General features: G+C 46.6%; 1 protein-coding gene across 1 annotated transcript in view; it reads left to right on the forward strand.

Annotated features, from left to right (window-relative positions):
* The first annotated feature begins 884 nt into the window (after positions 1-884).
* The window catches only part of NECAB2 (N-terminal EF-hand calcium binding protein 2), a 74,171-nt gene continuing 60,943 nt past the window's right edge, over positions 885-14,112 (forward strand). Inside the window, exons 1-2 of the mRNA XM_021535238.4 lie at positions 885-1,145; positions 10,030-10,054. Coding sequence (XP_021390913.1) covers positions 948-1,145; positions 10,030-10,054 — 223 coding nt within the window. The 5' untranslated portion in view covers positions 885-947. The remainder of the gene's footprint in view (positions 1,146-10,029; positions 10,055-14,112) is intronic.

The raw sequence follows: 14,112 nt of genomic DNA on the forward strand, positions 1-14,112 counted from the left end.
GGTCTGGGTTCTGGTGAGCTGCAATGTATAAGCTCTGTTGAGAGAAACAATTGACTACTATTTATTTCACGGAAAGCAGTGGCTGGTCAGGCCCTTTGGAGCAATCCTGCTGCTGGCCAGGTAAGGACTCCCTGTGGGAAGTATGCAGTGTTTGCAGGGGTGCTGGCTCCTGTGACAGAGGTGTTCAAATCTGGGATATGGCCCTGGTAGATCATGAAGTCCTCTAGAGCTGCCTCTGAGGGGGTCTGGCTGCTGCATGTGGGAAAGGTTCTTTGGAGCCTATGGCTACTCCAGAACTCCAGGGAAACCTCCAAGTTTCTGAGTCTGAGCTCTGCTGCTTTGGTGTCTTTCTTTGAACTCAAATTGGGAGCACCTCCTCAGGTGTGGAGAGGAAAATGAAATTATCTTGTGCCATTTTGTCCAGAAGACTTATTGCCTCTACTGCAGGTCTAAATCTCGCTGATTTCGAAGCTGAAACTGAGCACAGGAGTATCTCAAAGAAATGTCCTCATAATACAGAATTACAGAGTCAGGGATATTTTCCATCCGAGCACTGTGCTTAGTGCTGTAGCCACAGATGCTGCAATACCACACCTGGAATTGCTGACTATTCATTGAATAGGGACTTTTTGGAGGAGGGATAGGGATTCAGGGACAAGTTTTATTTACTACCAACAAATTTATTCTCTTCTGCCCTCACAAAGAGCTGCTAAATCTGCTGTGAGTGTAGAGAGGCTGTGGAGGCGAGAGAACACGGTTTTAGTCTTTTTAGACATAAAACACCTAAAAAGGTGCTTTGTGTTGGAGCCGAGGGGGGCTGACCCACCCCCACCCCAAAACTCCCCCGCGGACCCGCCCGCTGCCCGCCGGGCGGTGTGGGAGGAGGAGGAGGAGGAGGAGGAGGAGGAGGAGGGAGTCCCGGCGGCGGGATGAGGCCGGGCTGAGCGATGTGCGAGCAGGCAGCGCGGTACTGCCGGGCCGGGGTGCAGAAGCTGCTGCGGAAGCCGGCGCCGGCGCTGCGCGGGCTGGACGGGCTCCTGCGCTGGGCGGCCGGCAGGATGGGCGACAAGGGCCTCGCCGAGAGGGAGCTGCTCGCCCCGGGCGCCGCCGCCGCCCAGAGGAAGGGCACCTCCGTCATCCTCGATGTGAGTGCTCCCTGCATCCCGCATCCCGGCTCCTGCCTCGGGAGCGGGGATTTCCTCAGCTCCCGGCACTCCCTGACCCGCCGGGCACGGGCTGAGCCCGGGTCCTGCGATCCCCAGCCGGGTGGGCGTGGGTGTCCCGCAGCCTCTTGCCCGTGTCCCGCACCCGCTGGAACCCCTCGGGATCGCCTTTATTTCCCGGGTCCAGCATCTGCTGGAGCAGCCGAGCGAGCGGCTGCAGCCCGGTTCTCAGCCTCCCTGCATCCTGCACCCGCGAGCGGCTCGGCATCGGGGCTGTTCCTGGGCTCCTGCATCCCCGGCCGGCTGGGCACGGGATGCAGCCCAGGTCCTGCATCTCCCGGGCCGGCTGGGCACGGGATGCAGCCCAGGTCCTGCATCTCCCCGGCCGGCTGGGCACGGGATGCAGCCCAGGTCCTGCATCTCCCCGGCCGGCTGGGCACGGGATGCAGCCCAGGTCCTGCATCCCCGGCCGGCTGGGCACGGGATGCAGCCCAGGTCCTGCATCTCCCGGGCCGGCTGGGTGTAAGAGTGCCCAGATTAACAACTTCTTTCCAGATCCTGTGTCCCTGGGCTGCCGAGGGTATGGGGTTGCAGCCCGGGTCTTGCCCCACTTGTCCCGGTGCTGCACATCCTAGTTTGTCGGGGTGGCCTAGGTCCCCGTCCCCCTGCTCTGCACTCTCTGGGACAGCTGGGAAAAAGGTGCACCTTGGTTCTGCATCATCTGGACCGGACCGGGCCGGGCATGGGGTGCAGTCTGGATGCTGCACTTCCTCTCCTGAGCCCTGAGCCTTTTTTTTTATCGGATGGGGCATAGAGATGTAGCTTGTATCCTTCTCCTCGCCAGGACTCTGAACTCTCGGGCTGGTGCCCTGGGGTGCCCCATTTCCTGCACCCTCTGGACGGGCTAAGCATGGGGGTCCGCTGCAGGTTCTGCAGCCTTTTCCCAGGTCCTGCATCCCCTCTACCAGCTGGGATGAGGATGCACTGCAGGTCTTTAATCCTGGTTTGGGGGGCTGGTAGGGATGTGCTCAGTGCCTCGATTGCTGTATTTATAGACCTTCTGATTAGGGAGCTACCGAGGCTGCTTGCACTTAAATGAATTGGGAGAATGGGGTGGAATCAGCCAGAGTGCAAATGGTATAATTACAGTCTTTTTGCAGCATCCAGTAATTAAACACATGGATCTGGATCCTCTGTTTTGCTATCTCTTAGCTTAAAAAAAAAAAAATAAAAAGGAAGTAATGAATGCAAAATAAACTACTGAAGCATTGGCTGTAGTAAAGGATAACTCATGCTCTTCTTAGAGGTAGGCTAGGCAGTAGTAGCTCTTCAAGGGAAGCCCTTACATTTTGTAAATAACTTGCTGAACCCGTAGGCATTGGCGTGGGCTGGAGAGTCTGAAACTAGTTCCATCTGTGAGCACCCTGAGATGAATGGCATTTTGGTTCCTTGAGGAAGCACTGTCTCTAGAGGGTTGCCAAAAGCAGCTCAGAGAGCAGGATGGATGGATGGATGATCCTGCCCGTAGAAGGGGCTGGCAGGTGGGCAGCTGCAGTCTGGGGGAGTGAGCTTCCAGGGAAACAAAGGACAAGTGCAACACACACCCCTATGTCTTTTCAGTTAACTTGTTCAGGAGAGAGTTCCTGGGGTTCTTTTTCTATTTTTTTTTAAATTATTTTGGTTTGCTTTGGTTTTGGCTTGTTTTGTTTTTTGATCTGCCCTGAGATTGCCAAAATTTTGCAATAATTTGGAATCTGAGTTTCAGAGCACAAATGCAATTAGGAAACAGCATAAAATTTATGTAAGAGGTTTCTTGAGTTAGGAGTGTTCTGCCACCAAAATGGTATCTTATGCATTCAATTTTACTCTATTTAAGTAATTTCACTTTGAGGTTTGAGCTTAGGAAAAGAGCCATGAACCTTCAGAATGGGAAATACAGTAGAGCATTGTATTCTTTCAGTGGGAAGTACAATAGAGCTGGGTGTGCAGCTCCTAATCATTCTTCCTTTTCACAATGGTACTGGGAGCCCTTTCTCACCTGCTGAAAGTAGAAATGGATTCTGGAAATGTAAGATTTGAGAGCTTAGGGGTTTTTTTCCCTCTTTCCTTAGAACTTGATTTTCTCCTTTTTCTCCAGGCACAATAGCAAAGCAAATTGAAGCTGTGGCTTTGCTGTAATGGGCTCTTCAAGTGCACTGTGAGACCCCCCTTTCACACAAAGGGTTTAAACAGGGAACACCTATTTAGCTTAATTTTCACACATTAGCATGAAAGTAACAAGCATCCCACTGGATGCTCAGCGATGATAACCTGTTTTCCATTTAACTCCTTCACATTTTTGCTGATGGATGTGCTGGGGAAGCAGTGAGTCCCAGCCATGCAGCAGTGTGGTTCTCCATGGGGGAGGATGAAGTAAAAGACCTGTACGATTTTGTTAGCTAACACGTTTCCATGAGCTGGTGTGCTGTGTAGGCAGTTTCTTGGGGGCTGGTGGAGGAGGGGAAAGCTTGGGCTTGGTTATGAGAGAAAATGGCTTTGACGCTAATAGTACCTTAGTCACTTCTTCCTCTTTTGGCTTTCTTTTAATTCATCCATCCCCAGTGTTCTTGTTCCGACTCCTCCATGAGGGTGTCTGGTGTGTCAGAACAAACTTCCCTGTGCTCTTTCCACCAAATAAACACAACTGTGCTGTTGTGGGACAAAACTGAGGGCTGAAGAGGAACAAAACACAACAAGGAGCTAAGATATCTTCTGCCATCAACCTCCTACTTAGAGGATCAATCTTAACTTTGGGCTGGCTTCAGTGCTTTTCTCTTACTTTGCTGCTGGCCTTTTAGGTAAAGGATTAAAAACACTGAGATTGAACAAGGGGTCTGTACCCATCCTGTGCCCACCCTCAGGTGCCTTCTCTGGGTCTGCTCCAGCTGCAAGAGCCCAAGGCTCAGGGCTGGCAGCATGTGCCACCTGCAGCAGGTATTCCCACTCACACCACAAGGTGTGGATGGACACAGGATATCCAATTCTTCCTGCACCCACAAGGACAAAACCCCTGTGTTAAAAACTGTCACAGAGCTTCTCCAATCCACAAGAGGAGATGGTCACATTTCCAGTCAAGAACAAATCCTTCATGTCTCGATGCTTATGAAAAGGAGGATATATTATATGGGTGTATATTCTCTGTGGGTAAGCCAATGTGAGATTGTATTTGCTGTGTGAATGAGTGCATGTGCACACAGAGCTGAGGTGGATGGCCCTCGAGGTGTCGGAAATGTCTAGGCAAGTGTTGCTCTGTCTGGGAGCACTTCAGAGCTGGCTGATCTACTGTCCTTGCTCACCCCCTCCTGCCTTCCTGTGACTGCCAAAAGCCTGTATTGACAGCAGAGGTGTCAACTCCAGAGCACCTGAGGCCTGGTCAGTCACAGCAGCTACAGGGGAAGATTCTCCATCTGGTTCATGGCTCATCTCCTGCTTGGCATCTAAAATAAGGATCAGCCTCGGTTATGAATGAGCATCCCCATGGCAGGACTGTGAGCCCCAAGCAGCACTGGCCTCCCTGCCTCCTTTCTTGCCAGTGGGAACTAAATGCACTGATTTTTGGCTTTATTTTAAACACTCCTGAAAAACACAGTTCCATTCATTTCAGGTCAGGTGAAGCTTTCTGGTTTAGCTACTCTGTCTTTTGCAAAAAACTAATTTTGACCTTTATCTGATTTTTTATTCTTTGACAGAAAGGTAATTTCAAATCCATCTCTCATTCTTAAGTCTCTTCTTGCAATCTCACTTATGTGGCCAAATCTGCTTTGTGCTTCTCGAACTCCATGGGATTGAGTGAGGTGTCTGGATAGAAGATACAAAGAATCTGGTTTGTGCCAGTGGTGAATTTCCAAATGTAGATCCAGAAATGCCATTTCCAACAATTTCCACGCCATGATTTCCAGTGCAGCCCTTAATAGCAAGGCTCTTGCAGCCACAAGAATCCCAGGAATCCCTTCTCACTCCTCTTGTTTCAACCTTTTTCCTTCTGTTTTAATTTTGTTTGTTGGGGTGTTTTTTCAAGGTTGGTTCATTCCCCTTCTTTTGTCCTTGTTTACCTCCTCACTGTGAGTGAACTGGGAGGGCTATTTTCCTCCTCCTTAATCCTCCCTTTGTGAAATCCATGGTTTGATATCTTCCCTTGAGCTGTACCTGCAGGCACAGCTGGAGAGGAGGCCAGGGCAGGCCAGGCTCTCTTCCTTCAGGACCTGCTCACTGCCAGGTACATAATCACACAGGAGAGTCCATCCCTTCTCCTCTGATCTCCAGGGCTTTGCAAGTGGGTGCTTGAAATGAAGCTGAACAGAAAAGTGACTTCTAGTGCTGAATATCAGCAGGTCAGAAGATCAGATACAATTCTTACCTTTCTCATGCAACTTAAATTTAGGACAGCTAGGTGAATTCTAAAGAGAAGGTAAGAGTGAAAGCAGAGGCTGGGACATGGTGTCAGCTGCTCTTCTCTTGGGGAGGAAGGGAAAAAGAAAAAGGATCTGCTTTGAAGTGGGAAAATGCCCAGAGACCTGGAGCTCTGCAGCAGCCTTGTTTTGTGGGGAACCAGTGCAGATGGGACAGTATTTCTACACCAATAGTATATTCCTTACTGAAACACCAAAATAAAGCCTTTCTCCTTGCATGGGGAAGTCTCATTAACCTGAAGATGTCTAAAGGCATAGTCTACAGTGACAAAGCTTCAGGTCATTATCTTTTCACATTTTCACCAGAAAGAGCAACAGAGAGAGGCTGTAGAAGAGGAGATTCCTACTGGTGCCTCACGTTTGAGAAATAAAGGCCATGCCTGATATAAAACCTTGTCTTAACTCCAAAGGAAGTGTCAAGACTTGTAGGGAGAGGAACAGAAAGCCAGAAGAGGAATTCAGGAACATAGTATGAGGATTAACAATATTTTTAGGTCTATGTGGGTCTCTGGGTACCTCCTCATCCATAGGCTTTCCTCATGCATGAGACATAATTACGTTTGTCCTCTATTCTGCACCCAGATTATGATGGAAAACAGAATTTCAGCTTAGCTGCATTCTATTTTAAATCAACATCTTATTAACCTAGTGAAAGGATTATAAACTCCAAAAACCTTTAATAATTTTTGGGTTTCTTAGGGGAGTGCTATTGTGAATTTAATAAAATTTGTGAGAAAACCTTCATTTACCAGTCTCCAGTGTGGCATGTTCTCATCCAGGAGCTTTGAGAAGGCAGAACTAAATGTTTAAATTTGAAGCCGTCATTTATTTTTCAAGATTATTATTACCACCAGGGTTTTGAATTGCTTACTTCTGGCAGTTAAATATGTGTAGTAGCCATTTGAGAGTATAGCAAAAACGTACATTTAGAGAAAACATATTGGAAATCTTGACAAAAGTTCTTTGCTTTAGAGAAAATAGTGTTTATATTCATCTAAACCATGGTAAATGGGTTAAGTATGCCACAGACAGCAAACTGCATACATTGCCTGTATAAATCCTATAAAATGGGCTAGTGCCCATATTGTGGGCATCCTGTGGGCTCACTGTGTGACTTAGCCTGTGCTTCAGGAGCTTTGCTTAATAGCTTCAAAGCACAGCTGATGGGGGAGATGGTTGCTGTGGTACTTGAAGTGGATAATTTCTCATTTCCCATCCGAGATCCGTGCATGCCCCCACGTCTGGAGAACAGGGGGTGATGGAGCGGAAAGAGCATCCCTGGCCAGGCTGAGCGCCGGCTCCCGGAGCCCCGGCCCATGGGACGGTCCTGGGCCACGTGCAGGCACAGGAAGCCAATTGCTGCTGAGGGCCTGGCAGGACAGGGCACTTCTCCATCCATATTTCATGAGCTCCTCTCTTGCTGACCTCCAGGGCTGCTGCCTTGATGAGGTCTAAGTGACTTTGCTGCCGAGGATGGAGCTGCTGGGAGCCGGCAGAGCGCTGCGGGGTGGATGGAGATGACACAGCATCCTCGCTTGTGTTCCCTTCTTCTGGAGCTGCTGGGAGCTGTCACTGCCCCCAGCTCCCTGGGAGCCTGGCACCATTATGGGTCTGCTCTCTGGTCCACAGGGAAGCTGTGAGGGGCTGTGGTTTCCCTTCCATCCCCAGATCTTACAACTTTTCCCTTATGGAAAGCCCATTACCTCCATCCCACCGTAGAACAACTAATCCAGGACCTGAGCAGAGGGTGTCTTTGGGCTGTGTGGGGGAGGGCATTCTGCTGAGCTAGAACATAAATCCTGGGTCTTCACAGCAGCAGCATTTTTGGCAGCACTGCCAAGCTATCACAGACTATATTACATCTTTATCAGCCTCCCGATGCTCATTCCAGTGTTCATACCTTGATGCAGTGCCTGCCTGTGCTGACAGATGACTTAATCTTAAAACATTTTTTCTTTCCAGGTGTCCCAGTTTAATATTTTTTTATGTGTGCAAATTTTAGGTGGTTCAATTAAGTTGAAAGAATAAATCCTGCTCATTAGCAATAAAAAAGCCAAGCAGCTTGATGCTGTAGAGTAAACTTTGATAAGTAACACAGCCAATGTGATCTTTCATCACACATCAACACGTTCATTTACTAATTGTCGTACTTTAGGGACTATATGGGAGAGTTAATGTCCTAAAATATTCATTTAGTGAAGATTAATATAAATACTTCAATTTCTAAACATTTCTTATATTTTTAAAATTTTTTTCCCTGTTGCTCCAAGTATTCCTTGAAAGGCAAACAGCTCCATGGAGAAGAGCACTGCAGGTTGAGCCTTTCTCCCACTTTAATCTACATTTTACCTATTGGTTTTGCCTTCCCATTCTCCCTCTGCCAGCTGTGCTTAGTGAGATGGTGATCTCCCATGGGACCTTAGGACAGGCATTGCTCCTTTTGTATTAGACTGGCTGTAATACCTTGGTTTCAAAGCAGTGGGAAGAACAACAGAAGGATGTGTTAATGAAACAAAAAACCCAGAAATAATCAGATCCAGGAAGAGAAGTGCCTCATCTGGAGGTGCTCATGGGGAGTGAGGATCTGGGGTGTCCAAGCCATGAAAAGAGGAATATTTTATACAGTGGGCAGGGCATACTGAGCACAGGTGAGGGATGTGTGCTAAAGCCATGCAGCTTGCTGGGGTCCTGCTGGGATTTATTCCTTCTTCCCATAGACAAGTCATGACTGGCTGGCCTTTCAAAATACAAATTTAACATCAATGAAATCTGTAAGTGTGGAGAGAGGTTGGATTTTCTCTCCCAAACCTTCTAATTGCTCTTTAAAAATGAAGGTCAGCACAAGAGGAGTTTTGATGTGGTCACAAGCTGTAATCCTTGCAGGCAGTTCTGTGACTCCCAACACTTTGTTTTGGCTCAGGCAGAGGGGTTTTGCCTCTGCTGAAGTACACCAGAAATTCCTGCTTTGACTCTGCCCCAGGCTGCATAGCCTCACAAGGACTTCGGACAAAAGAATGATTAATGCTCCTTAATTAAGCCATATTCAGTGAAATATCATATTCTGCAATTCAATTTGTCTCTTGGGGTTCTTGTTTTGTACAGCAATTTCTCTTCTGGTATTTTTTTTAATGGTTTTGTGACCCAGAAAATATGAGATCTTATTTTATGTCTGACTCTGATCTGTCTTGCTGGTGCTTTTATTCCCTCCTCAGGGAAATTTCTTTGTACAACTAAAATCTCTGCTCTTGCTCAAATTAATAGGGTCAGACCTGAAGAGACGATGAGAATATTTTACCTTTTCTGCCCATACTAATTTTTTGGTCATTTCTGGCCAACCTTTGCTAGTGGCCATTTTTGGCAGGAACCTGTAAGTTTCTGGTCTTTGCACAGGCCTTTTGGTAATAATTGCATTTTGTTGGAAAGGACAGGAGAGCAAAACAGCACATCCCTGGAGAAGTAGATGGAGAATGTAACTTTGGGATGCAGAAGTCGTGCAAAACAGAAGCAGGATGGCAGCTCAGCTCTGCAGGGCTGACAAAGTAGAAGTTATGCAAAACAAAGATATTTGGCTTACTCAAAAGTGGGGATCAAGGAACAGCCTCCTACAAAGGACACCAGATGTTGAGGATGGACCCCAAAATCCGTAAGAGGATTTCTGATAAGGGTATGACTATGTAAAATAAAGTAACACATATGCATCAAGTAAGTGGGGCTAGCTAATGAATGTAATCAGTGTGTGTGGTTAAAAACTCAATTAGAGCAAGGGACCTCCAAGTGACCAGCTGATTGTGGTATCAGTGTTAGGGGACTATTCCTCAAATGAGTCTGGTGAGAGAAACAGCACCAGAAACAGTTGTTTCTGCTCTCTTTGTCCCTGGCATGTTCTACAGTACTACACATTATTGCATTTTTTTTCCTTCTGAAATGGCCATTTGATTCCTCTCTGTGGGCTGTTCCTCCACACTGTAGTTTTAAGTCTAAAAATAATCTCCTTCCCACGCAGGAGACTCACTTTAAAAAAATGTAAATATTTTTTTTTTTTCAGAAGTGCAGAGCTGTGAAACTTGGTTTAAGAGATTTTATTGACTCCAGAGAAATTGTCTGGACTGGCTGTTGGAATTTTTTTTAGTGTGTATTTTTCGGGTATTGGATTCATGGTTTCAGCTTTCTTCAGTGAGGGAGGTGCTGGAAATGCTGAAAGCATTTCCACCAGTTCTGCCAGTTGTGTTGCTCTGGGGGAGATGAGCTGAGTCTTGGGGAGGGTGAGCTCAGCAAAGCCCCTGAACTGGGTCTGAAGGGGTTGGAGCACTTGAACCTGCCTTGTGTGTGGGGCTGAGCGTGGTCCTGGTGCAAGGGGCTTCACACCCCGTGCTGGACAGCACAGTAAACACATTTCTTTCTCTTTCTTTCAATTCTAGATTTTCAGAAGAGCTGACAAAAATGGTAAGTCTGTGCATTCATACTTCACATTTCTTCATTGGACTATTGTCAGTATTACTACTTTTTCTGATAATAACATCCAAGTGTTTAAATGTTGCTCAGTTTACTGTGTCTGATGCTGATACACTCGAAACATCAGAAAATGTTTTATTATTTTTTTTGGAAAATATATTCCTAGAGCAGAAGTGATACTGGCATGCAAGTTGGCATGGCAGAATCCACCAAAGAGCAATTTCACAAAAACAATATAAAAATAAATCACAGGTAAGTGATAAATGAGGATCCAACCCTTGGAAATCTTGAAGTAACTTGTGAATATTAATAGATTGGTTCCTGAGGGACTGGACCCACACATCAAAGAGCAACACACTTTGATGTGTGTTTTCAGTCTGTGCCTGTGGAAAGCTGAACACCTGCACTGAGCCCAGCCAAGTCCTTACATTTGGAATAACATGGATGACTCTTCATTAAATGGCATGGAAAGAGAGAACTGGAAAGATAACAAGCTTAAGAAAGAAGATTCAGTGGGCCCAATCCCAGGATCTTTCCACACCCTGAAAAGCAGTTTTATTTTGGCTCCTAGATAAAATCCCAAGAGCTAGTATCTATTCTTTCCCTGTTGTACAAGAAGAATATTAAATGTGCATCAAAACTCTGTGTGCTTGCAGTGGAGCACAGAGGAGAGTTTGTCTGTTCTCTTCCAACTCTAAAAGGGAGATACCTGATTTCTGCTGGTGGTCATAGTGGGTATCCTCACTGCCCCTGAGTAAGGAGGGTGCTGCCAGTGGCTCACATATAAGTAAATGCTGTTTAACTGTGGCACTTGGTTATGGCAACTGACAGAGTAACGAGATGCTGAAGTTTGTTGCTTAGAAAAGCTGAGCAGTTGTGTGATGCAAGGAGAGAGGAGAGGAAAAAATGAGTTTATGCTCTTGGCACCAGACTGACTGACTTCAGAGATGGTGCTGGGCAGGTATTTGAACTGCCAAGGGTGGGGGCTGCACTTGCAGGGGGTGGGAGACCAACACCACTGGGCACAGGCAGAGAAGGTGATTTGTCCTGCCTCTCCTGCCCCTCAATGGGCACTGCAGGGAGAATAGCTGGATCTCTTCAGGAAGGCCAGGTGCTCTTAGATGAAGGAGCTTTCTCCATCTCTGCTTCCACTCTTGTTGCTTGCAGTGCAAGGGACCTACAGCTGCAGTGTTTGGGCAGCACAGCACGTGCTCTCCATGGCTCTAATGCTCCCTTCCCTTTTTCTGGGACCTGGGGGACAGGCTGGCACAAAGCAGCCTGGAGTTAAGTGGCACCTCTGGCCCCAGGCTGGCTCCTGCAAGGTGGCACTTTGGAACACGTGTCAGCCCAGGCATACCTGCTCTGCAGTCCTCTGGAGCAGGGTCTGTGGTCCTGGGGCTGTCCTCTGGAGAACTGTGCATCCTCCAGTGGTTCTCCTTACATTTATTTAGATGCTGCTTTTTTCTTGACACAGCACTTGCTAGCCATAATGACCAGTTTCACCAGCCATTTATATTTGATGAACTCTGGATAACAGAGTTTGCCACTCATTATAATTAGCTTGGTGTGTTCCTCTGCAGTCTTTTGGGATCACAGCTCCCCACAGCCCCTCTCCAGCCTCCTGCAGCTCACAGCAGCTGCTGCAGGAGATGTGCAAGAATATTTCCATTGATAAAGCCTCTCTGAAAACTAGGGCTCAGAGGTTTCCAGAGCCAGAGGTAATATCTTTGTATTTCTTATCCCTGGGGATCTCTTTTTCACAATTTTTCTGTGACATTCTGGACTTTAATTTATTGATTTGTTGAAATTCAGCCTATTCATGGCTTTACCTGTTAGCTCCAAGGAACAGTGGAAGCATCAGCCTGCTGCATTTATGTCTCACAGCAAGTGCTGTGCACAGTCCTCTGAGGGAAAATTAAAATCTCACACTTTTCATTTTTGTCAGAATCCCAGGATGGGGCCCTGAGCCCTGGACAGACTGTTAAAAACACAAGTCCACAGATTGCCAAAATATTTTACTCTGTTAACATGCTTCTGCGGTCTCCACACCTGCAGAGGTTCCTGTCTGGCAGGGACTTGGCTCTTCTAATTAAGCAGCTGAGATGGGTCATTATCCAGGGCTGTGTGATGGTGGCATACTGGGGAGAGAGCTGCCACGGCAGGGAGTGCTGGCAGCTTTCCCCAGCACTGGCAGCCCTTGCTTTCCTCAGCTGTGCTAAAGCCACTCTCACAGACCTGGGTAGGAACCCTACAGAAATAGGGCCAGAAAAAAACCTGAACAAAACTTCAGCTCTCAACATCTGGTTTAACTACAACGTCTCATTTAACTTTTTCCATGCAGAGATCAAATGGTTTTAGAGGCTTACCTAAAAGGCAAAGGAAGGGATTGTAAGATTTAGGAGTAATCTCATTTCTTGTGCAGTCAAGAGGTCATAAATTTGGAAATCTTTTTAGCATCTTGATTTTTTTTTTTCCATGCCAGCCTGGTGAAAATGGTACATATTGTGTTAAAGCAGAGTGGTTGGTTCAGACATGGTAACTATGGAGCCTGATAGCTTGAATTTAAGAGCATCTCCCTCCTCCCACTTTCTTTCAAACCTTCTCACATAAATCCTTAATTCATGAAAAATTGGATGTTCATGCTGCAAGATGCTAAACCACGTTACTGCTCCTGCCATGTTCAGGTACTTGTATTTAGGTGATTTGATTCAGTGCCTACATGTACTAAAAGGCTGCTAATGAAGCAGCCCCTGCTTGTTAAAATATATCTTGGTCACCTGCTCCAGCGAAGTGAGATTCTCTATAATGTGAGCTAAGTTCCCAACCTTTTCCCCAGTGATAATATCTAGTAGTTTTGTAACTATCTACATGATAAAGTCAGAAAATTATCTGCATAAGACACCTGGAAATGCTGAGCACATTGGAGATAACTGGATAAACTGACAAATGGTCTGAAAAAGGGAGAAGAGCCGGAGTGTAACCTGAGAGTGAATAACTCTGTTAGATCCAGTCATGCTTTGCAGGGGCATGGCTGTTAGTCATTCAAAATAATCTTTTTCCTTTGTGGAGGAGTGTTTTTCCTTTCTCTGCTAATAAATCCACCTACTGTCTTGTAATCTTCCCAGTCCCAGTAAACAATACTTAATCATTTAATTGGAATGTGCTGGGAAAACGGAGGCATCTTGTTTTAGGCTGGTGCAGTAGAGCTGTCAATCATCTGACTTATCTACTGTATACTTAATCCTCTCATTAGAAAGCTGCTAATCAATTAAATAGCCCAGGATTCTCTTTGAAAGATTAAAAGAGTTTTATTTTGGCAGAACAGCCTAACTGCTAACAATTCATTATAGATAAGCATCTTCCCAAAAGCTGTTTTATCTGGAAATCTCCGACTCACTGCAACTACCCAGCCCCCATGCCTTGAGTGCAACTAAATGCAAAGTGCAGCCAGCTTTAATCTGTGCTTTAGTTTGGTGGCTTTTGCTGCAATTATTAGACCCTGCTCATGGAAATGGCCATCAGTTTGACCCACCCACGGGTCTGACTTCCCAGGCAATGGGCTTTAGGTGGCTTCCCCTGGACCTCTGCCCTGGAAGAGGAGAGATGCAAAAGGAAATATGGCAAAACCTTGGCATATGGTTATAAAACATCTACAGAAAATGGCAGGAGGAGCTGGCAGTGGTGCAGTATTTCACCTGATAGTGACCAGCGATGAGTTATTACAGTGGTTCAGTCAAACTGGCATCTTCCTATTGCTGCTGTCCTTGTGATTTCTGTACCAAGACTGAGCCAAAACTGTTCTGGTTGTCCCTTCAAAGTCTATCTAGAGGAGGATGGGAATGAAGCTATTCAGCACATGCTGTCCTGAATAGCTTCTGTTATCAGAAATGAAATACAATGGAGTGTGAAGAAATCCAGAGTCCAAATGCTGAGAGGAGGTTCCAGTTTTCAGTTGATCTGAATGATCAGCTGAAGGCCTGCAGAGGACGTAGCAGAACTAATAAAGGGGGGGAAAAAGGAAGCATGAATGGAGCAGGAATTGGTGTTTG

This window comes from Lonchura striata, chromosome 11, assembly GCF_050655825.1.
Source record: "Lonchura striata isolate lonStrDom1 chromosome 11, ASM5065582v1, whole genome shotgun sequence".
NCBI classification, from domain to species: domain Eukaryota; kingdom Metazoa; phylum Chordata; class Aves; order Passeriformes; family Estrildidae; genus Lonchura; species Lonchura striata.